General features: G+C 42.4%; 1 protein-coding gene across 6 annotated transcripts in view; it reads left to right on the top strand.

The window, feature by feature from the left end:
* ARHGEF28 (Rho guanine nucleotide exchange factor 28) overlaps nucleotides 1-19,169 on the top strand; it is a 140,398-nt gene extending 121,229 nt beyond the window's left edge. For 5 of the 6 annotated variants that reach the window (XM_072138585.1, XM_072138600.1, XM_072138576.1 and 2 more), the window contains 10 exons: nucleotides 478-656; nucleotides 775-866; nucleotides 2,353-2,535; nucleotides 3,612-3,749; nucleotides 4,256-4,353; nucleotides 5,284-5,322; nucleotides 6,325-6,372; nucleotides 7,038-7,523; nucleotides 9,169-9,427; nucleotides 17,819-19,169. In XM_072138585.1, the coding sequence (XP_071994686.1) occupies nucleotides 478-656; nucleotides 775-866; nucleotides 2,353-2,535; nucleotides 3,612-3,749; nucleotides 4,256-4,353; nucleotides 5,284-5,322; nucleotides 6,325-6,372; nucleotides 7,038-7,523; nucleotides 9,169-9,427; nucleotides 17,819-17,997 (1,701 nt within the window). In that variant the 3' untranslated portion in view covers nucleotides 17,998-19,169. The remainder of the gene's footprint in view (nucleotides 1-477; nucleotides 657-774; nucleotides 867-2,352; nucleotides 2,536-3,611; nucleotides 3,750-4,255; nucleotides 4,354-5,283; nucleotides 5,323-6,324; nucleotides 6,373-7,037; nucleotides 7,524-9,168; nucleotides 9,428-17,818) is intronic. The other variant, XM_072138592.1, reaches the window with a different exon arrangement.
* The last annotated feature ends 3,059 nt before the right edge of the window (nucleotides 19,170-22,228 follow it).

Below are 22,228 nucleotides of genomic sequence, written 5' to 3'. Positions count from 1 at the left end.
CCAGGTCCAGTGCACCATAGGCGAGGCTGCCAGGTCCAGTGCACCATAGTCGTGGCTACCAGGTCCAGTGCACCATAGTCGTGGCTACCAGGTCCAGTGCACCATAGTCATGGCTACCAGGTCCAGTGCACCATAGTCATGGCTACCAGGTCCAGTGCACCATAGTCATGGCTACCAGGTCCAGTGCACCCTCTCGTGCCCAGTTTCAATGAAGACTAAGTGTGAGCCACTGGCTGGGAATATGGGGCAAAAAGGGGTGCACCAGACAACTTGTCCATGACCATGGTACATGGGGACATCTGTGTTCTGTGACCAGAAGGGTGGTTGACAGTAAAGTAGGAGAAACAATGGGTTCCTCTGCTGTAGACCCATGTATGTACTAACCTCTTCCTGCTCTAGGCTGGGGGGATCAGCTGGAGTTTGTATATGCATTTATGGCATTGTTTGCTAAATGACTTTCTTTTTTCTAATCTGCAGGATCAGAAGCCTCCCATTATCTCTCTCCAGAAGCTGATTGTAAGAGAAGTAGCTAATGAGGAGAGAGGAATGTTCTTAATAAGTGCCTCCTCTGCCGGGCCAGAGATGTATGAAATTCATACAAGCTCCAAAGACGAGCGCAACGCCTGGATGAGGCAGATACAGGACGCTGTGCAGAGGTAACAGCGGCAGTCAATACAGTTTTACTGTTTTCTTGTGTATCTATTGTAGTGTTTTATGCGCATTAATGCAATGATACTATAAAAGCTTAACATTTACTCTTTACTTATTCTTTAGATGTCCTGAAGAAGAGGAAGGAAAGCCCTGTGAGTCTGACGAAGATAAGCGAGCTGCGGAGGCACGAGCAGCAAAAGCCAAAAAATATCAAGGTGTGTAAATACTACAGTGAACCTGACACTTCAAGTACACTGTGTGTTATCAAGTGGGTGCTGATCACTCCTACATAGGTGTATGTAATATTGTCAGAGTGTGTAGGGGTTAGAAAAGTATAACTGCTCCTCATATGTCATGTAAGTTTTATCATCAATAACAAAAAAAACTTTGCTTAATTCTGTTATGCTAACAAGACAGAAAGAGGCTCACTGAGGTGTCAGGAGCTTCTATGCAGAGGGGAGGGGGAGTAGTGAGTCACAAAAGGTAGGTCTCCAGCTACCAGCACAGAGAGAACCTCAAATTACAGACAGAACCATAAAACAATAAATACAACTATACACTTAATGTAAAGAAACAGTTTAACTCCTCATGTTTACATTGGACTACAGGCTGATTTTGTATTCTAATTTTGTGCCCTACATAACAACAATTCTAAATCCAGTGCTGTATCTTTTGGGGCCAGTTCACATCTTCAGTTATTTCCTATAGTTATTTTGAGCCAAAAACTGGATCAGTTGAACACAGAACAGGTAGAAGTCTTTCCACCGATTATACAGCGGTATGGTATAATACAGTGGGTGGTGAACCTATGGTAAAGGTGCTAGAGGTGGTACTTAGAGCCCTCTCTATAAACACCCAGGCCACCACCCCAGGACAGAGTTTGCCATAGAGGACTCAAGGCCTTCTCCTGCAGATCCAGGCAGCCCAGGTCTTTCCACACTATATTTTAAAGTGACTGGAACTGCAGGAGTAGCAAGGAGGTGTGCACAGAGCTGTATTACTATTGTAGCTTCTGCACCGGGTAGCTGTTCAGGGGACTCCATATGGAAGCTACAATGATAATCCAAATTTCTCCTCCTTCTTTTACTGTATTGGTGTCCTCAGGACGCTGATACGACTGAAACCTGTTACAGAGCAGCGTACAATAAGTTTCTGTTTATTTTACCTTTTTGGCACTTTGTGAAAAATATGTGGGTGTTGGATGTAGTTTTGGCACCCTGTCTCTAAAAAGTTCCCCATCACTGGTATAATGCAAGGACTTTCACCTGCTCTGTATGTCCCACCACTGCTGGTTTTGGCTCAAAATAATTGAAGGAAATAACTGAAGACCTAACAAAGATGTGATCTAGGCCTTACTGAAAGCCTATGCTTCCGTGCTCTCTCACCACTGACTGACAGTCTGCTCCCGAAACAGTACTTGGGGAGAAGCCTATTTAGTAGCAGCAGGACTGTCAGATCATTGAGAGGAGTCTAGGTGCCTGTAATTATAAGAAAACTACTGCAGAAAATAAATTGATATACCATGCCCTACATTATACAGATCTTAGATTGGACATCATATTCCTGGTGCATTTTCCCTTTAAACGAATGTTGTATGTGGAGTCACTCTGTCTATATTTTCTAATGTCAAACCAGAAGGTGGCGCTATCCTCACATGTCTCTATCTGAAAAAAATTGCTTATTTTTTCTGATGTCTTGTAGAAATTCTTGGTTGCCACGACCAGCAGATATTCAGTTGTTTGGAGGATAAACTTCAGATATTTGCAGAGCTGGCGTCAATGTGCGGGGAGAGCAATTTGCACCTAGAGCCTCATCTTTTGGTTAAGGCAGATTCTGGAGAAGTCCCGCAGGCTGCATCGTTGTTGGCGGCTGCACTGAAAGAAGGTATTGCGCTAGGAAGATTCCCTAGCAAGATTTTATATTGTCATTGTTATTAGAGGACGTCTATCATCAGAATTTCTGATGGGAGAGGCCCAAACTGACTTTGCCGACTTTTCTAGTCTTCAGGAACTGCAGAATGCGGGTGAAAAAGAACATATAAAATTATGCTGATGAGCCGGAGGCACTCGGGCCTATGTCACTGGTTCCCCTTCTGGCTCTGAAGACTTATTAAATGCACCAACCCACTCTGAAAATGCTCAAAATGCTCCTTAGCATATTTGTATATGCAGATTAGAAAATCTGTTTCTGATACTAGAAAACGTATCGGCCAAGTACGTTTAAGAATCTACCATTAGAAATTCTGATACTACATGTCCTTTAAAGGGGTTTTTTTTTTTAGCTTATTGATAATGATGATCTTTTTCCAACACAGTAGATTATTTTCTCTGTGTTGATTCTGGTGCAGAAAGTAGCCAAAAATCAGCTGCTCTGTGGGGTCCCAAGTGTCAGAGCTCCACAATATGATATTGATGAACTATCCTATATCCTATAGTGCACAAAAGAGAGGAAGAGAAGGGCACTACTGAGTACCAAAAGGTCCATGCACCCTTAAACAAATTTAATGCAAAACACACAGTGGATGTGTATAGCAGACCAAATCATCATACAAAATTTATTAACAATAAAATATAAAACACTTAAAAACGCACACGTACACGCTGTGTGTACTGTTTCAGGGCAAACAGATTACATGCCTCAAATCCCGCTTACATGAACTGCCAATAAACAGAGCCAAGTGGCGATCATAAGTATAAATACCTAACAGAAATACATTAGTAGAAACCGCTATGAAATACATGAATAATACAGCCCCAATACATAATGCCATACAATACCTCAATCCAGATCAATAAACAGTGTATATGAATAGGTACACATGGTAATTTTACCAGAGGGAGAGACGCAGACCCCATGCGTATCATCACGCCATGGTCATCAGTATCACTAAGCTAGAAAACCCTACACTATGAACCAAAGGGAAAACATGAATCATTTACCAACTAATATTTTTTTTTAAGCTGAAAACCTCTACACTACATTAACAACAGAAATGGAGAATTCAGCATGGTCACCAGAAGATGGCGACACATCGGGCCGGCACACGGACTGGTCCAGTAGTGAGCCACTGGAGGAAGGTCATGAGTTTCAGTATCCATGTAAGTGGATGGGCCAAGAAATCCTATATGAAACAGCTGGGACGGCTGTCATTGAGCACTGAGATGAATAGATTAAAATGTCTACTCATTTATCTCATCTACTTACCTGTATATATATATATATATATATATACAGTCATATAGGCATACATAGAAATAGTAATGTAGAATTATACACGTGCTGATATAGACTGACAAAACGTCATTCTCCTGTGTATATAATGGCACATATATACATGAAATTTACAGTATCATAGTAGATTAGCTGAAAGAGCATCTACCACCAGGATGAAGTACTGTAGGCAAATGAGCCTGAGGGGCTCCAGTCTCCATTAACACCTATGGAGTCAGGAGCCCCACAGGCTAATTTGCATACAGTCCTTCATCCTGGGGAAGATGTCCTTTAAATAAAGTCCACCCTATACTCATACAGTGTTGTTCCTGAGGAAGGAAAAAAATTTAGTTTTTCTTTGACGTCTTATTTTTTTTTTCAATTATTTTTACAGCTCTATCTCCTGAAGTAAAAGAGGAGGATCCATTTAATACAGAACTTGGCTCTACTCCAGGAACAAGTGATATAGACATGGCTTTTAATAATGAGAAGGTAATTGAATTATTCTTGTCCTCTAAAGTTTATATGTGTGCAACAGCATTTTTACAGTAAGCAAAATAACATAATCAGCACAAAGTTCAAACTAGAAAAAAACTAAAGGCCGTAGGATGTCAAAATCTGGAGTTGTTGTGCTACCAGATGTAGCCACAAGATGGGGCTGGAGTACAAGTATTGATTACTTATATACCAAACACCATTGTTGTAGCTTATAGGGAAAGATCCAGAGGTTTCCAGATATTTATTACTAACTTTTAACCATCTTTTCAAAATCTAACTACCATATTTTTCGGACTATAAGGTGCACCAGATTATAATCCCCCCCTCAATAAATGCCTGCTAAAAGATCTAGGTTCATATATAAGGCGCACGGGACTATAAGGCACACCTTTGATTTCTGAGATAATCAAAGGATTTTTTGTGCGCCTTATAGTCCGAAAAAATACGGTAGTTCAATTCCCACACAGGTGAGCATCTGCATAGAGTTTGTATGTTCTCTCCGTGTTTGCATGGGTTTCCTCCCACACTCCAAAACGTACTGGTAGGTTGTTCAGATTGTGAGCCCCATTGGGGACAGGGACCAATTTGGCAAAGCTCTGTGCAGCGCTGCGTAATCTGTAGGTGCTATATAAATAAAGAATTATTGTTATTATTATTATTTATTATTTGTGTGAAGTTACAAGTTTCTGAATGTTAAAGTGGCTGTTCCATTACCTGAGCAACTTACACCTTAGAAGTAATGGCCAGAAATGTTGTCAAGCGTCCAAGCCTCTTCCTCCAGGAGTAATGTGATAATACATTGCTAGTTAATGAGCGACCTCCTAATACATAATCCTAGTCCTCCAGAGCTACTTCGCTCCTCCTCTGCAGCGGTTAGGAATACATATTCATAATTATTAAATATTCTATGTTTCTTTGTTTCAGGTTGAATTAGAGAATTCGGCTGGATACAAGCAGACAGAGGTAATAGATAATCAGTTTAATAGGATCTTTGTATATAGTTTCATGACAAATTTAAAGCGAACCTGTCACCCCATTAACCCCCCCAAACCTACTAACATTAACTCCTTCTGTAATCTGTACTTCCCCTGGAGGTGTTTTTAGCATATTTCTAGGTTGCAGTATGGATGAAAAATCATCTTTTATTCTTTTGTGGGATACAGTTGGGCAAACCCCCGCCTCCAACAGTTGGGCAAACCCCCGCCTCCAACAGTTGGGCAAACCCCCGCCTCCAACAGTTGGGCAAACCCCCGCCTCCTACAGTTGGGCAAACCCCCGCCTCCTACAGTTGGTCAAACACTGCCTCCTGCAGTTGGGAAAGCCAGTGCCTCCTGCAGTTGGTCAAACACTGCCTCCTGCAGTTGGGCAAAACCCATGGTTTAGCGCCTGAGCTTTTCTTCTTATGCGATGATAGCTGGTTTACAACCATTTTTTCAGTTCGGCTTCTGGTCCAAGGGCTTTCCTAGCACTGGTCTCCATTCTGTGATTTCATGTGATCAGACACATACATGTGGGAGAGGACCTTAGATGACATCACCTTGGTCACATGACATGGGGAAGAGTAGATGGGAGGTGCTGGCCGAGCAGGCCTCCTCTGATGCCAGGTAATATAAGATAAAGTTAATTTTTAGCTAAAAGAAGGGTGTTAGTTGATAGGGCTCTATGGGATCCTGTCACTAGCTGTATTTGTGAAAATGTGGTGAAAGGTTCCCTAAGTTGCCACCTATTGGTTGCGCCAGAGGGACAACGTTTTATCTTGAGCAGACAACACGGCTCACTTTCATAGGGAATCTAGGGTCTCCCTAGTGCCCCCTATAGGTCACAGGCCAAAACAAACATGACTAGTGGGTGGTTTGTGTGAGATATCACAGGTACTGCTTCTAAGAAGGCCTAGTGGGGTGATCCATGTTCCATACATCTATAGAGAAGTGCTCCAAAATAATTCTTTTATCTTCCCTCCCCTAGGTCTTACAGACGGTGCAGAACCTGACACGGCTCTTGTACAGTATACAGGTTTGTACTTTATATAGTGATGACTCTGGAATTGAAATAAATATATTGTAGCAACAGAGTGAAAACTTACACATTTGTATTTTATAGAAAATTAAGTTAGTAGAAAACGGACAAGATGACTCTTACCTAAAGGGAGTCTAATAGGGGTTTTGACCATATAAAGTTGCAGACAGTGTTGGGTATCTGCCTTGTAGATCGGAGTAACCATAAACTGATGTGTTCTACTCAAACAATTGTTACAAAGTCTCGAGCAATAGACATCCAGCCCTAGTAGACGAATTACAGGAAGAGGGGGGTCAGGTCTTATTTTATGGCCTTGGCCAGTTATACTTAGGCTACATTCACACACATGTACGAGGGACACATATATACGGCCGACGTATATATGGCCGATATACGTCCCCCATATACTTCTATGGGCTCACGGCACCGTACGGGAGCGGTATGGTGCAGCACCGTACTGCTCCGTAGCCCGGGAAAAGATAGGACACCAGGTGTACATTAGGCCAGGTGTACATTAGGCTAAGGTCAGTTTCTAGACCAGATTGTGGTTATGTGCACTAAAAGCTGTTCAATCCTTATTGTACGACACTTCTCTAGTTTCTGAAGAGATGTACTTCAGGATATTTCAATCATTGTAAGCGCATATTTTATATCCCTATCAGGCTGTTGTAACGCTGCAGGATACCCAAATAGAGCTCAATAAGGCCTTACTCCAGGACCATGATGCAGGGAGCAGGAGTTTACCTCTCCGGGGGTCCCTCATGCAGGAAAATAACCGGAGCCTAGAGAAACAACGCGGAGAGCTGGTGAATCTGGAGAAACTTCAGCAACAGCTTCAGCATGAAAAGCAGCGCTGGGAGGGCGAGTGCATCCAGAAGGATCGGGAGTACGAGGAGATAGAGCGCCTGCTCCAGGAGAGGCAGAGAGCGTGCCAGAATCAGGAGCATGTGCTGGAGGAGGAGAGGGAGACGCTCCGGCAGAAGCTCCAGGAGTATCGGCACAATGTGGAGAGGCTGAGCGAAGGCCAGAGGATCGTGGAGACAAAGAGACAGCAGCTCTGTCTGAAGCACAGACTCCTCAGTCACACGCGGCAGAACAGCATGCCAGTACTGATCCCACACGCCAAGACTGAGGTGGCTACATTTACGGTGACACCATGGGGCAAATGATTTTGTATTTTTATTTTGTATAATATTGAGACCCTAAGCTTAGACCAAGTCATGAGTATCAGATCAGTAAGGGTTTGACACCTGGGACCCTAACAAGCAAAATAAAAACTGAGCACAGAGCTATAAGTTTAGCTCCATTCTCTATATAGTGGCCGGTGTTCGTATTCACTTCAATGAGAGCTCAGATTCCATACTGTTCCCAGATCTATATAGAGAATGTTGCTGAATAACCCAAAAGTCATATTGACCTGTCAACAGAAAGTCCCTCCAGGAGGGAATGTACCACTAGTGCGCTCTTTTGGTAAATGTATATTCTTTTAATTCTATGGGTCTGTTTGTGTTGCATACCTAGAGCTTTCCTGGTGTATGTGATGAACATGCACAACAACAACTATGGTTGTCCTTTAAAGGGACACTATACTTTACCCTATTAAACTACTCGGGTAGAGTGTGAAATGTCCTTTCTAGAATTCCCTCTTTCTTATAAAATCTTGCCTGTTTACCTATAAAAGAAATTTCCTCTAAAGTCAAATGCAAATGAGCCGAGGAAAGTCATTTATTTCCTGAGATGAGTCACTTTTAGAAACTGGAGGGGGATCATTAATTCAGATGCCTCTATCTTCTTTTATACAGTACCTAAAACTTGTTTAGTGGTGTCATAGTAAAGATAAGAATCTTGTCTTTTAGATTGCATCAGGCATGTGTTTCTGTGAGCTACAGAGCAGGAGATGTTTGGAGTTTTATAAATAGGCACAGATTTTTATCTTCTGCTCGTGTTTCCAACTATGTCTATAACTCCCTGCATCTCTGGTTCCGTAAATCACAGAACCACAAAAGATGTGATCTAAAAGATGAGATTCTTATCTATAATATAACATTAAAAGCAGGTTTCTAGGTGCTATAGAACCACTCACCTAATTTGCGAATCATTTTTGAGGTGAATTTTTACAGGTGTTATTTCACATGAAAGAGGAAATTTTTGAAATTTAATAGCTGACATTTAATACCTTAGGGGACTGGTAGTTTAGTTAGATGGTGAGTACCGGTAAGATTTTTCTCTTACCACATATCTGAAGATTGTGGTCCATTATAAGAGTAAAACAAACCAATGGATCCATTTCACACTAAAAAGTAAGACTTTATGGGACAAAACTATACAATATGCTGTAATAGCGCAATTCCTCCGCTGCAGATGAGAACAAGGTTGCGTATAGTGAACCCGACGTCCATTCAATGCACTCAAGTGTTTCAGTACTTTTTTTTTTCTCTTTAAAACTAAAAATCTCATCTACACATTTGTTGTGAGGTGTCTTGTGAGACGTCTGACAGTACAAATGCCCCCGGACTTGAGAAGGCCAGCGTGGTTATGTGTCATTATTTAATTTTATGGTGCGCAGAGCGAGAATAGTAAAGGGGATGTGAAGCGTTTTTTCGCCGAAGCGAATGAAAAGCCACTTCTTTACATTAACACGTCTCGGGCAAAGCCAAAATTACAAGTTTAATAAAGTAAGGACAGAGGTTATAAGAAAACGTGTTAGGAAAAATGACTGGACGCGCTAAGTCCTCGCTGGTTCCTGTACACAACACGGCTGGACTCACTCTGGTGTTTTCCTTCATATTACAGGGTGTAAGAAACTCCCAGCATGACAGTCTACAGAACGAAGACTCCATCTATATTAGCAACGCTCTGGCTCAGATGTCGCTCAGCAGCATTACCGCACTCCCAGACTCACACCCACATGTGGATAATACCACGGACTTAGCAGAGACTTCTGACAACAGCCCTGTGGACATCTCTAGTGAACCTTGGAGCTCCTTAATTTCCCGACAGCAGAGACTTGAGAATTCCTCCCGACACAGCAATAAAGACGCCTGTAATAATGGTAATGGAGAACACAATCACTCCACAAATGTGCTGCTTCTATAGTCAACCTGCTTATTATTTCTTTCCATAACCCTCATGTACATGGTATATTTTCTGCTGCCTTCTTGTATGAAGCAGCACGGAGTCAATGAAGGTAACATAAGTTCAAACCTGTATTCGGCAGGTTCCATAAGACCAAGTTCACATCTCAGTTATTTATTCAGTTATTTACCTTAAATATTCTGAGCCAAAACCAGGCAAGGCTAAACACACAGACCATGTACCGTACATCTGTATAAGGTGCTGGAAAAATTCACACCTGTTCCGCATGTTCAACCAAAGACTACTGGTTTTGGCTCCAAAATACTGAAGGAAATAACTGAGACCCTAATGGAGATGGTACTTACACGTTCTGTTTTTAATAGCAGAAAAAATAGCATATGCTATAGAGGGTTGCGGATGTTTGCTTAATGCAAATCTACTATCAAAATCCAGCGTAATTGACTAGGGACTCTTACTCATAGATCCAGGCATCGTGATTGTGGTAATCTTATATTTGTTATCTATGGCCTCCTTCCTTCTAAAATCAACTTTTAAAATTATGCTAATGAGTCTGAAGGACTCTGGTAGCATTGCCAGACCCCCTCAGTGTTGCAGGTTTACAGGCTATTACAAAAAGCAGTTGACTTTAGAAGAAAGGAGGCCGTGGATAACAAATATAAGAAGATTACCTCAGTTTTGATGGTCGATTTCCAGAGCCCCTCCTTGCTGTAACTTTACAGGCTGTTGCAATGAGCAGAGCAGGTTTCCCCTCCCCCTGATCTTCCAGCTGCGGCTAAATCTCACAGACCGAGGTTGAAGTTAGGGAGAAGGTGGTTGGGTGAGACATGTTCTGTTCATTGTAAAAACCTGTGAATCTGCAGCACTGACTCCTTCAAGCTCATTAGCATAGTTATAAAAGTTGATTTTAGAAGTTTGGAGGCCATGGATAGCAAATATATTTAAGAAGATTACCATCTGCAATGTCTTCTTCACACATATATATTGTTCTTCACATACTATTTTGTTCGCACCGTTCCGCGTGTATCTCCCGACAAGTAAGCAGATGTGCCGAACATCTGTAATCTATTCTTCACTGTGTTCTGCACTGTGTTTTTCACTTAAATGATCCTGTGTTCACTGTTTTTATTCTATTCTTCACTGTTCTTCACATCTGCTAACTTGTCGGGAGATAATATACGCGCGGAACAGTGAAGAATAGATCGCAGATGTTTGCAACTTATCAGAAGACATTATTTTTCAATTAAATAAAACATTTTATTCCCGAACCATGGTCCCTTTGAAAAAGTCCCATTGACTTAAAAAACGCGCGTGAAAAACGCACCGAAAACGCAAAAAACGCAAACAACACGCGCGTGAAAAACGCAAAAACACTAATGACGCCAAGGAAAAATGGAACAAAAACGTCAGTTTTTCACGCATTGCACCCTGACGTGAGATGCAACGCTAGTGTGGAAGGGGCCTAAGTAAGACACTTCCATTCCCCTTCTGTTCCCAGGGTCTGTCACACACTCCTTAAACAGATAGTATAACGGAAAGACAAGCCATTTTAAAGGACACCTGTCATCAGGTCTGTGTCACTAGTCCTGTCACCTCTACCTGTTGGAGCAGCTCACAAGGATCCCATCCCAGCCTTTATCTAGTTATTTCATACATTATTCATTGTAAAATCATCTTTTCTTTATAATGTAAATGAGGCTGGTCACATGGTCAGAGGCAGTGATGTCACCCCTGTTACCCCTCCCCTCTCCTCCCCCTGCTCATGTCTGTGTGTAATGTATAGTAAAGCATTGTTAGTGTATCTGCTGACATGCTGCATCCTCCTAATACACAGAGGCACAGACATCAGCTACACATGTACCTGTCATGTTCTGCTATAACATGGCTGCAGCCTGGAGCAGTTGTATCTCTCCTAAACACACACATGCGCACACAGGCTGCAGGGGGCGCCAGCACCAGGAAGCACATCATTATACAGCCTCACATCATTATGCAGGCTGTCAGTCATGCACTGGGGGTGTGGCTGTGCCTCCCACTCATGAATAAGCTGGACAGCTTGAATATGCTAATGACTCATTGGACATTTCACAGGTCATTTGCATACAGCTTTAGGACCTCATTGCTTGGGTTTACAGGCATGTAGAGGGACAATGAAGGGATTGAGGCAATGCTTTGTAATGGCAGTTTATGAAAATATATTTAGTTTAGGGGGTTATTTTGCATGACGGGTTCTCTTTAAACCTTATGACAATGTTCAAAGCGATTCTCCGCTTACCTCACACCAAGTTAGACCTGCACTTTGCTGATGAGATGCAAAAACATTTAAATTGTGCCAGATGAGAATCTGTTCCTTATGGAATAGATATGCTGGTTTGGCTTTTATCCCTCATTATGTTGTGAGTCTATATGACAAAGTAATACTTGATGTAAAGGGAGCTTCCTTAAAGAGAACCTGTTGCCACATTTTTTACAAATGCAGCTAGTGGCAGGTTGCCATAGAGCCCTAGTAACTATCTGACCTCCTTCTTTTAGCTATAAATAGTTTCCCTCACATCCCCATAAAATCAGAGTTATAAACTTGCTTGGTATCTAGGGATCTATAAAGGGAGTCGAGGGGCATGGCCTAATGTCATTTGACCAGGGTGACAGGTCCTTTAGCCTCTTGACATTAGCAAACTGTACCCCAAGCACATATCTGACCACATAAAAAAATCACAGCAGCCCGCATGAACTGCTACGCCTCTCCATGCAGTCTGCTGTGATTTCGTGGGATGTGATATGCTGTGATTTCATGTGCTATATGCATGGTGTACAGTTTGTTAGAAGGCTAAAGGACCTTCAATGATGTCACCCTTGTCACATTACGTTACTGCTGCATACAGAGAAAGCATGGGGAGGAGCTGTTGGATTCTGAGAAGGCCATGCCCAACTTGACTCGCTATAGACATCCTTGGATACCAGGTAAAATTATTGATTATATGGGAATCTGAGAGGAACAATTTTTAGCTAAAAGAAGGGTGTCAGCTAGTTACTAGGGCTCTATGGGAACCTGCCACTAGCTGTATCTGTGAAAAATGTGGTGACAGGTTCCCTTTAAATTACAGTTGCATGTGTTTGTTGTACACCCCATTCTCCATTCATTCCTTACATTGAAAAACCTGCAGTGTGAAATGTTTACTTTTAGTTGTATTGCCGGGTAAGGCATTTACTTGGATAGTGACTTTGGCTGCACAATATGAAGATGGCCATGTGACACGGTGTCACTGCAAGTCACGATTGTGAATGTAGCATTAATGCAACTTATAGCAGCCATGGCAATGCAGTCCTGCTGGATTATTGGTTGCAAGTGCAATGCATCAGAATTTTTCTTAGTTTATGTCATATAGCCCCAGCCTTATGGTCCAGAGTTAAAAAGAAAAAAAATCTCATATATATATATATATATATATATATATATATTACACATAAATGTGTGTCTGCATATACAAGTACGGCACTCACCATTGAGATTCATTGGATTTACAGAAACAGCCAAATTAAAAACATGAACAGACTTTTCCATCAGCTCTCCATTTGCTGATGCAGTCAGTCGGGATGTAGTATTGTCTCTTTCCAGCTGCTGCTATTGTAATTAATGCACGGAAACATCTCCGAATCCTCAGTGGATACCGGCATTAGCTTTGGAGGACCTGTGCACATGGATCACTTCCAAGGCAGCCGGATCCTCTCTCTGTCCCCAGTGCATCTTCAAATGGTTCTGTTTCCTGGACTTGTCAGTCATATGTGTCGTTTCAGCGCTCGGTTGTGTTTTATTCCCCGTCTAGCTGCGTGTTGTGAATAGTAACAATATAAAGGGTATGTAAAAATTACACGTACAAAGAAATCTCCTCTGTCATCATAGATATTTACATACTACCCATGTCATATGGTGCTTAGGTAAGTTATAGGAGTCTACCATCAGTATACCCTTTAATATCAATCTTCTTCTATTGTGCAATGTACCGTTTTTTCCTTATTATATCTCAGGACGGCGCCATTCTCTTCGGGTCTCGAATTTTTTTAAAATGTAGCTGTTCTTGGATGTAATAAAAACTGTTTAATGTGCAAGAGAAAAAGACAAACAGGTAAGTTATAAGAGTATATCTCATGGTAGATGCCCTTTAAAGGGAACCTGTCATCAGAAATTGGCCTAATAAACCACTAGCAGTCTGTTGTCAAGCAGCTGAGCAGCTTCTAGATGATGTTTCTTTCATGGCCTGGTGGTGGCATGAACCAGAAAATCAACTTTGAAGTGAGATGTAAATTGGTTTTATGAAGTCAAGGAGGCGGAGAGTTTAACACTGAAGTCAAGATTTACCTGACTTAGAGTGTCCCCTTTACTGTAATTGATGGTCCTGTGTCCAGGGACATCATTGATAAAATTAAGTCTCGTCAATGATGTCAATTACATGGGAAGAGGTGTTCAGAGGCAGGGAGAGCTTGACTTCTGTGTTTATCTCTCCGCCTCCCTGACTTTATACATCTCAATTCAAAGTTGATTTTGAAGTGAGATGTCACCATGCTGGGCCATGAAAGAAACATGATCTAGAAGTTGTTCCACTGATTGACAACATACTAGGAGTGGTTTATTAGGTGAAGTTCCCTTTAAGTGTGATAATTCTGTTCCACTTGTGTTTCAACACACACATTAGACCCTAAAAATCTTATTAGCATCCTGGGAAGCACAACAAATTCTGACCCCTGTCTCTATGGTGGCCTGATGGGTTTCCTTAGTTAAACTTGATCAGGGAATGTTTGAATGGGCATTTAAAGGGGTTATCCCCCTATACCAGTGATGGCAAACCTTTTAGTGACCGAGTGCCCAAACTACAACCAAGATCCGCTTATTTATCACAAAGTGCCAACACAGAAGTTTAAGTTGAGATTCATACTCCCTTCTCTGTCACAGCTTTCATTGATACCAGCACCTGAGGACACCAATAAAGCAGAAAATAGAAGAAATTTGGACGATCATTGTAGCTTCTCTCCAGGGTCCCATAAACAGGAAGAATTGTCAGGGCCGGAGCAGGAGCTACAATGATAATCCAGATCTGGCCACACCTTCCCTCTCCTCCAATAGTCCCAGGTAGCCCTGTCATTTTAAAATAGCTCTGTGCGCAGCAAGTCCTGGGCTGTCTGGGACTGCAGGAAGATACCCGGAGTCATCTCTGGTGACTGCCCGGGTGCCAACAGAAAGGGCTCTGAGTGCCACTTCTGACACCAGTGCCATAGGTTAGCCACCACTGCCCTATACTGTTGGATCAGAAAAAACTGATTAGCGAGGGTCTGACTGCTGGGTCTCAGCATGTGTCCTGCTGCTCCGTTGAAAAGGGGACTCCCTTTCTTTGGAATGTCGAGGGTCCCGCTCTTGAGTTGGGTAGGGGTCCCACCAAACAGAGCCTTGCCGATCTGCTAGCATAGGAGATAACGTCATAAGTTGGGATAAACCCTTTAAGAGAATGCCTTGTGAATATCCCAGCAGTACATTGTGTACATCAACTCCAATCCTTCCCAACACATATGTATATAACGGGAAGTTGTTTCAATTATAACTCTTTGTATATTACAACTTCATAAAAATGTACCAACAAAACCAAACGAACAGACCTGGAATACAGTCATAGAGATGTGGAGGTATACAAAACTGACTGAAGTATAAGGGGAAGTACTGGAGTAACCACCTATAGCGTCACCAGCAACAAACTGCAGGGGACCGAGTCACAGCCAAATATGTCAGATGGTCCAACTCCACGTATGAGATGACACAACAGCAGGAGAACTCTGATTGGTGACTACATCCATCCGGAAAGTAAAAAAAAAATTCTGCTGTACTTAGAATGGAGAATTGGACAATATTACAGTTCAGTAGTAATCAATTATTATCCTAATAGACAGGGCAGCCTTCCCTCTCTATTATGATAAGATGTTACTTCGAAGACAGTGATATGGTGTGAATTGTAGTTACTGGTTTGTATCCGATATACCCAAATACCAATATAAAATGTGAACCCTGTATAGCATAGTGACCCGTCCGTAGCACAGGAAGTGCAGTGACCGGCTTTACTGTACAGTTGAAATCTCTTGTTGCGATCTCCATCCCTGACTTGTCTTTATGTAGTGACTGAATATCCTCCCTGTGTGACTATGTTTACATTGCAGAGCACAGCTGTACTGTGTCACATCCACACATGGCGCCAAATGTTATCCTGCCCGTGATGAAACATAAGCACGCTGTGTGCCTGGATCTGATCCTAACGGGCCCAGCCACAATATGTGACTATATAGCCTTAGTATAATGTTTTACTAAGATGAAAAGGAGAAGTCTTAGTAGTTCATGCGTTCCTGTATAAGATTACACTACATAACTAATTTATTGTGCTTTTTTGTCCAAGTTCTCATGACAATATTGTGCATGGATAATTAATAATTATAATAACCCCAATTTTCTGCATTTCATCCCTATTTAAAGGGATTGTACCAAGGTTGATTGTTCCTCTTTTACCACAAGATGGGGGATAACAATCTGATTGTTGGGGTCTGACTGCTGGGACTTCAGTAATTGATTGATCGGTAGGTCACGCATGTGTCCTGACCATCAATTCAATACTATGGGAGCATTGGAAATAGCAGAGCACAGCGCTTGGCTATCTGTGCCATTCCATTTTACTGTCTATAAAAGCACCAGAAATAACAGAGTGCTTTGCTATTTCCAACACCCACACGGTGAAGCCAATTGGTAAGATCTAAAGTTCTTTTTTCGCTCAGTAATGTACACTCTACTCCCCATCATGACAGAATGAAAACAAATTTGTCGATATTTTGCTTCTTTATTAAACAAGAAAAACTGAGATATCACATGGTGATAATTATTCAGCCCCTTTGATCAGTATTGAGTAGAAGCTTTGGAGCTGGTGCAGACAGGAGTCTTCTTTGGAAGATGCTACAAGTTTCTCACACCTGAATTTGGGAATCCTCTGCCTCTTCCTTGCAGATCCTCTCCTGTTCCACCAGGTTGGATGGTAAACGTTGGTGGAGGACATTTCATGTCTCTCCAGAGATGCTCAATTGGGTTTAGGTCCGGGCTCTGGCTGGGCCAGTCAGGAATGGTCACAGAGATGTCCTGAAGCCTCTGCTCTGTTATTTTAGCTGTGAGCTTAGGGTCATTGTCTTGTTGGAAGCTGAACCTTCGGCCCAGTCTGAGGACCTCTGGAAGATGTTTTCATCCAGGATCTTGACCACATTCATCTTTCCTTCGGTTGCAACCAGTGGTCCTGTCCCTGCCCCCATAGCATGATGCTGCCCCCACCAAGTGTCACTGCTGGGATTGTATTTGGCAGGTGATATAGTCTGGGTGTCCTTCAAGTATTTTTTAGCAGCTTTAATATGTCTTGCACTGATGAGAGGCTTCTGTCTGCAGAAAGCCCTGACTGGTGGAGTCTGCAGTGATAGATGACTAAGTGGAACTTTCTCCCATCTCACTACTTCATCTCTGGAGCTCAGCCACATTATTCTTGGGGTTCTTCTTTACCTTTCTCACCAAGGCTCTTCTCCCAAGATTGCTTGGTTTGGCTGGACGACAAGGTCGAGTAAGAGTTATGGTCAGCCCAAATTTCTTCCATTTAAGGATTATGGAGGCCACTGTGCTCTTAAGATCCTTGAGTGCTGCAGAAATTCTTTTGTAACCTTGGCCAGATCTGTGCCTTGCCACAATTCTGTCTCTGTGCTCCTTGGGCAGTTCCTTAGACCTCATGAATCTCATGTTCTCTGACATGCACTGTTAGCTGTGAGGTCTTATATAGACAGGTTTCTTCCTTTCCTAATCAAGTACATTATGTTTAATTAAACACAGCTGGACTCCAATGAAGGAGTAGAACCATCTTGAGGAGGATCAGAAGGAAATGGGAGTTCATTTTGAGTGTCACGTCAAATGTTTTGAATACTTATGACCATGTGTTATTTCAGTTTTTCTTGTTTAATAAATCAGCAAAAATATCTACATTTCTGTGTTTTTTTCTGACCAATTGACTGCAATGAAACAGAGTGAAAAATTTGGAGGGGTCGAAATACTTTCCATAGTTGCTGTAATAAAATGAGGTAGAGTTGAGATGTTAAGGAGGAATGATTAGCACTATATTACAAAGTGACTGGAGCCATTTTAAGGTTTGTGTCCAGATACAACCTGCAACATAGGTGGCTCAGTTTTTGAACAAAAAACACATTCGTTTTTTAAAATCTTGGATAATTTCTTGAAGTTATTTGTTTTACTTGGCATAAGATCTTATTTTCTAATAATATTATCTGTATTTTTCAGATATCAACGCAGCGCACGTCATTTTCTGTGGAACACTGCTGGCCTCCTCAGGACATAATATTAACACTGGGACCCCCCATCAAACCTCACAGATCTCAGAAAGCACGAAAACACTCCACGATGACTCCCCACCTTGTGTAGAAAATGGACTGGTGGAAGAAACTATAGTTTACCTCTGACTGTGGAGCGGGTCACAATGCCATTTGCTGGTAGAACCGGCAATCCATTGTCTCTAAAACGAGACTGCAAACCTTGTAAATGTAAATCCCTTTAAGTATAACATTTGCCATTGATTGGCAATCGCATAGAGCATTGCGCACAGGGGGCAAATATCCATTTTTGGGATATCTGCTGTCAGTATGGTTGATCAGTGCAATGAACTCTCCGTGGTCTACTACTAATGTCTGGCCGATCTATTGCTTATGTTCTCATATCACGGGTCTGCTTGATACTAGAGTATATCCAGAATATAGTATTTCTAGAAAACTCTTGGACTCGCATACAAATTACCTTCTAGTACTCATCGCTTCCAGATAGTGTAACAAATACAACCTCTAACGTCAGGTCTCACGTAGAAGGACCCTTTAATCATTAAGGGGTCAGCTTGTTTTTTTTTCTTGTGGAAAACCGCTAAGTTATTGTAAATAGTTTTTTTTTGTATTCTATATATGTAGAAAATTACCTGTTTATGGCACCTTTCCAAACCACACGAAATATACAAGCTGGTAAACGCGGCATCACGTCAGTGGATAAGACTTTGTGATCTTGCTGTAAGGCTGTGTTCACATCGCTTTAGTGAACTATGGTATATGCAGAGGTAAAGCTTCTGCTGCCTACTCCAGACATATCCATAGGCCACCTCTCGGTGTCCCTATTTTTGCATATCCTGACCTAGAGTATGGTATTCTATACAGAGAGATGCTGTAAAGGAAAAAGCTGTCCCATGTTAGTCTATGGGCAGTGTATATCACTGCATGTCTGCACAGTGTCTTATATCCTTGCCTTACATCACACCGATATGGCAGGAACTCTCCCCCGATGTATATCTCTGACGATCGGCCCCTTATACATTATTCTGCCAGTCCATCATAAAGCCAGAATCTTTTACATTGTTATCTGTTGAAAGTCTAATGTCTGTCCTTATTATCTCCCCCTTAAGACATGAATAGAGCTGTCAGGAATCTCCGTACCCCTGCTCCTCAGAAACAACATGCATGTCTGGCCTTACTGTCAATTATGACAGCTACATTGAAGGGGTTGTCCACTTTACCTCATGTGTTTTGTAATGTGTGTGTAAGTATGAGGGCAGGATATTTGGTAATTTACCAATATACATCTAGTAATAGTTCTGTTTCGCTTCCTAGATATGTAAAGTGAAGCCTCCTGTCTTTTTTCCTCATCAGTCAGAGATTCCTGACCATAAAATGGCTGCTGATGGAGGGTCATGTGATCTCTTAACTGTCCATGAGCAATTGCCCTGCCCGGACCTTATGATAGTATTCATGAATATAAGATTAAGGTCCTGGCAGGGAGATCACATGACCCTACATCTGCGGCCATTCTATGGCTGATGAGGTAAAAGACAGGAGGCTTTACTTTACATATCAAGAAAGTGGTGCAGAACTAACAATAGATGTGTGTTGGTAAATTACCTAATATCCTGCCCCACACACATTACAGAATACATGAGGCAAGGTGGCCAGCCCGTGTAAGGCTAGTAGCTGTCTCCCTTAGTCTGTCAAATGTCACAATGCAGATGGACCTCATGGATCACCTAGTACAGGCATTAAGGCAGTGTCTATACTGCACAATCAGATTTCCATAGGCAAGAAAATAGGTAAAAACACACTCCACTTTTATCCACAGCATAGGTCACATACAGGCACAATGGTTGTTACCTCCTGAGAGTGATCCTTCCTCCAGGTCTGTTGGTTTAATATATAATTGCTGGACATGGCTGCATCTTGGGAAATGTTGGATATTCTACTTATTTTTTAAGCAATCCAGCATTGTATTCTACCAATTACTGATTTGAATCTGTTATGTACCCCATTACTAAAGTCATTTTCTAATGACCTATCATGTACAAATACTAGCCTTGTAACATTCACCCCAAGGATCAATTCCAACAGAATCGCTGCATCACAAAATGTATTATTTTTGCATTTTTAGGCCATTTGGAAATCCCTTTTAAATCCAGCCAAAAGCCCCTTTATCAATACTCAGGTACTCTCTGTGCAGACATGAGAAGTGTAAGGATAGAGGGAGCACATAGTACTACAGTACTCTCTGTGTAAACATGAGTAGTGTAAGAATGGAGGGAGGACATAGTACTCCAGTACTCTCTGTGCAGACATGAGTAGTGTAAGGATGGAGGGAGAGCATAGTACTGCAGTACTCTCTGTGTAAACATGAGTAGTGTAAGAATGGAGGGAGGACATAGTACTCCAGTACTCTCTGTGTAGACATGAGTAGTGTAAGGATGGAGGGAGGACATAGTACTCCAGTACTCTCTGTGCAGACATGAGTAGTGTAAGGATGGAGGGAGGACATAGTACTCCAGTACTCTCTGTGTAAACATGAGTAGTGTAAGAATGGAGGGAGGACATAGTACTCCAGTACTCTGTGTGCAGACATGAGTAGTGTAAGGATGGAGGGAGCGCATAGTACTCCAGTACTCTCTGTGTAGACATGAGTAGTGTAAGGATGGAGGGAGAGCATAGTACTCCAGTACTCTCTGTGCAGACATGAGTAGTGTAAGGATGGAGGGAGGGCATAGTACTTCAGTACTCTCTGTGCAGACACGAGTAGTGTAAGGATGGAGGGAGGACATAGTATTCCAGTACTCTCTGTGCAGACATGAGTAGTGTAAGGATGGAGGGAGGACATATTACTCCAGTACTCTCTGTGCAGACATGAGTAGTGTAAGGATGGAGGGAGGACATAGTACTCCAGTACTCTCTGTGCAGACATGAGTAGTGTAAGGATGGAGGGAGGACATAGTACTCCAGTACTCTCTGTGCAGACATGAGTAGTGTAAGGATGGAGGGAGGACATAGTATTCCAGTACTCTCTGTGCAGACATGAGTAGTGTAAGGATGGAGGGAGGACATAGTACTCCAGTACTCTCTGTGTAGACATGAGTAGTGTAAGGATGGAGGGAGGACATAGTACTCCAGTACTCTCTGTGCAGACATGAGTAGTGTAAGGATGGAGGGAGGACATAGTACTCCAGTACTCTCTGTGTAAACATGAGTAGTGTAAGGATGGAGGGAGGACATATTACTCCAGTACTCTCTGTGCAGACATGAGTAGTGTAAGCATGGAGGGAGGACATAGTACTCCAGTACTCTCTGTGCAGACATGAGTAGTGTAAGGATGGAGGGAGGACATAGTACTCCAGTACTCTCTGTGCAGACATGAGTAGTGTAAGGATGGAGGGAGGACATAGTACTCCAGTACTCTCTGTGCAGACATGAGTAGTGTAAGGATGGAGGGAGGGCATAGTACTCCAGTACTCTCTGTGTAGACATGAGTAGTGTAAGGATGGGGGGAGAGCATAGTATTCCAGTACTCTCTGTGCAGACATGAGTAGTGTAAGGATGGAGGGAGGACATAATACTCCAGTACTCTTTGTGCAGACATGAGTAGTGTAAGGATGGTGGGAGAGCATAGTACTCCAGTACTCTCTGTGCAGACATGAGTAGTGTAAGGATGGTGGGAGAGCATAGTACTCCTGTACTCTCTGTGCAGACATGAGTAGTGTAAGGATGGAGGGAGAGCATAGTACTCCAGTACTCTCTGTGCAGACATGAGTAATGTAAGGATGGAGGGAGCGCATAGTACTCCAGTACTCTCTGTGCAGACATGAGTAGTGTAAGGATGGAGGGAGCGCATAGTACTCCAGTACTCTCTGTGCAGACATGAGTAGTATAAGGATGGAGGGAGGACATAGTACTCCAGTACTCTTTGTGCAGACATGAGTAGTGTAAGGATGGAGGGAGGACATAGTACTCCAGTACTCTCTGTGCAGACATGAGTAGTGTAAGGATGGAGGGAGGACATAGTATTCCAGTACTCTCTGTGCAGACATGAGTAGTGTAAGGATGGAGGGAGAGCATAGTACTCCAGTACTCTCTGTGCAGACATGAGTAGTGTAAGGATGGAGGGAGGACATAGTACTCCAGTACTCTCTGTGTAGACATGAGTAGTGTAAGGATGGAGGGAGAGCATAGTACTCCAGTACTCTCTGTGTAGACATGAGTAGTGTAAGGATGGAGGGAGCGCATAGTACTCTCTGTGTAGACATGAGTAGTGTAAGGATGGAGGGAGGGCATAGTACTCCAGTACTCTCTGTGTAGACATGAGTAGTGTAAGGATGGAGGGAGCACATAGTACTCCAGTACTCTC

This window comes from Engystomops pustulosus, chromosome 1 (genome assembly GCF_040894005.1).
Source record: "Engystomops pustulosus chromosome 1, aEngPut4.maternal, whole genome shotgun sequence".
Taxonomy (NCBI): Eukaryota; Metazoa; Chordata; class Amphibia; order Anura; family Leptodactylidae; genus Engystomops; species Engystomops pustulosus.
This window is presented reverse-complemented; position numbering and strand designations above follow the sequence as displayed.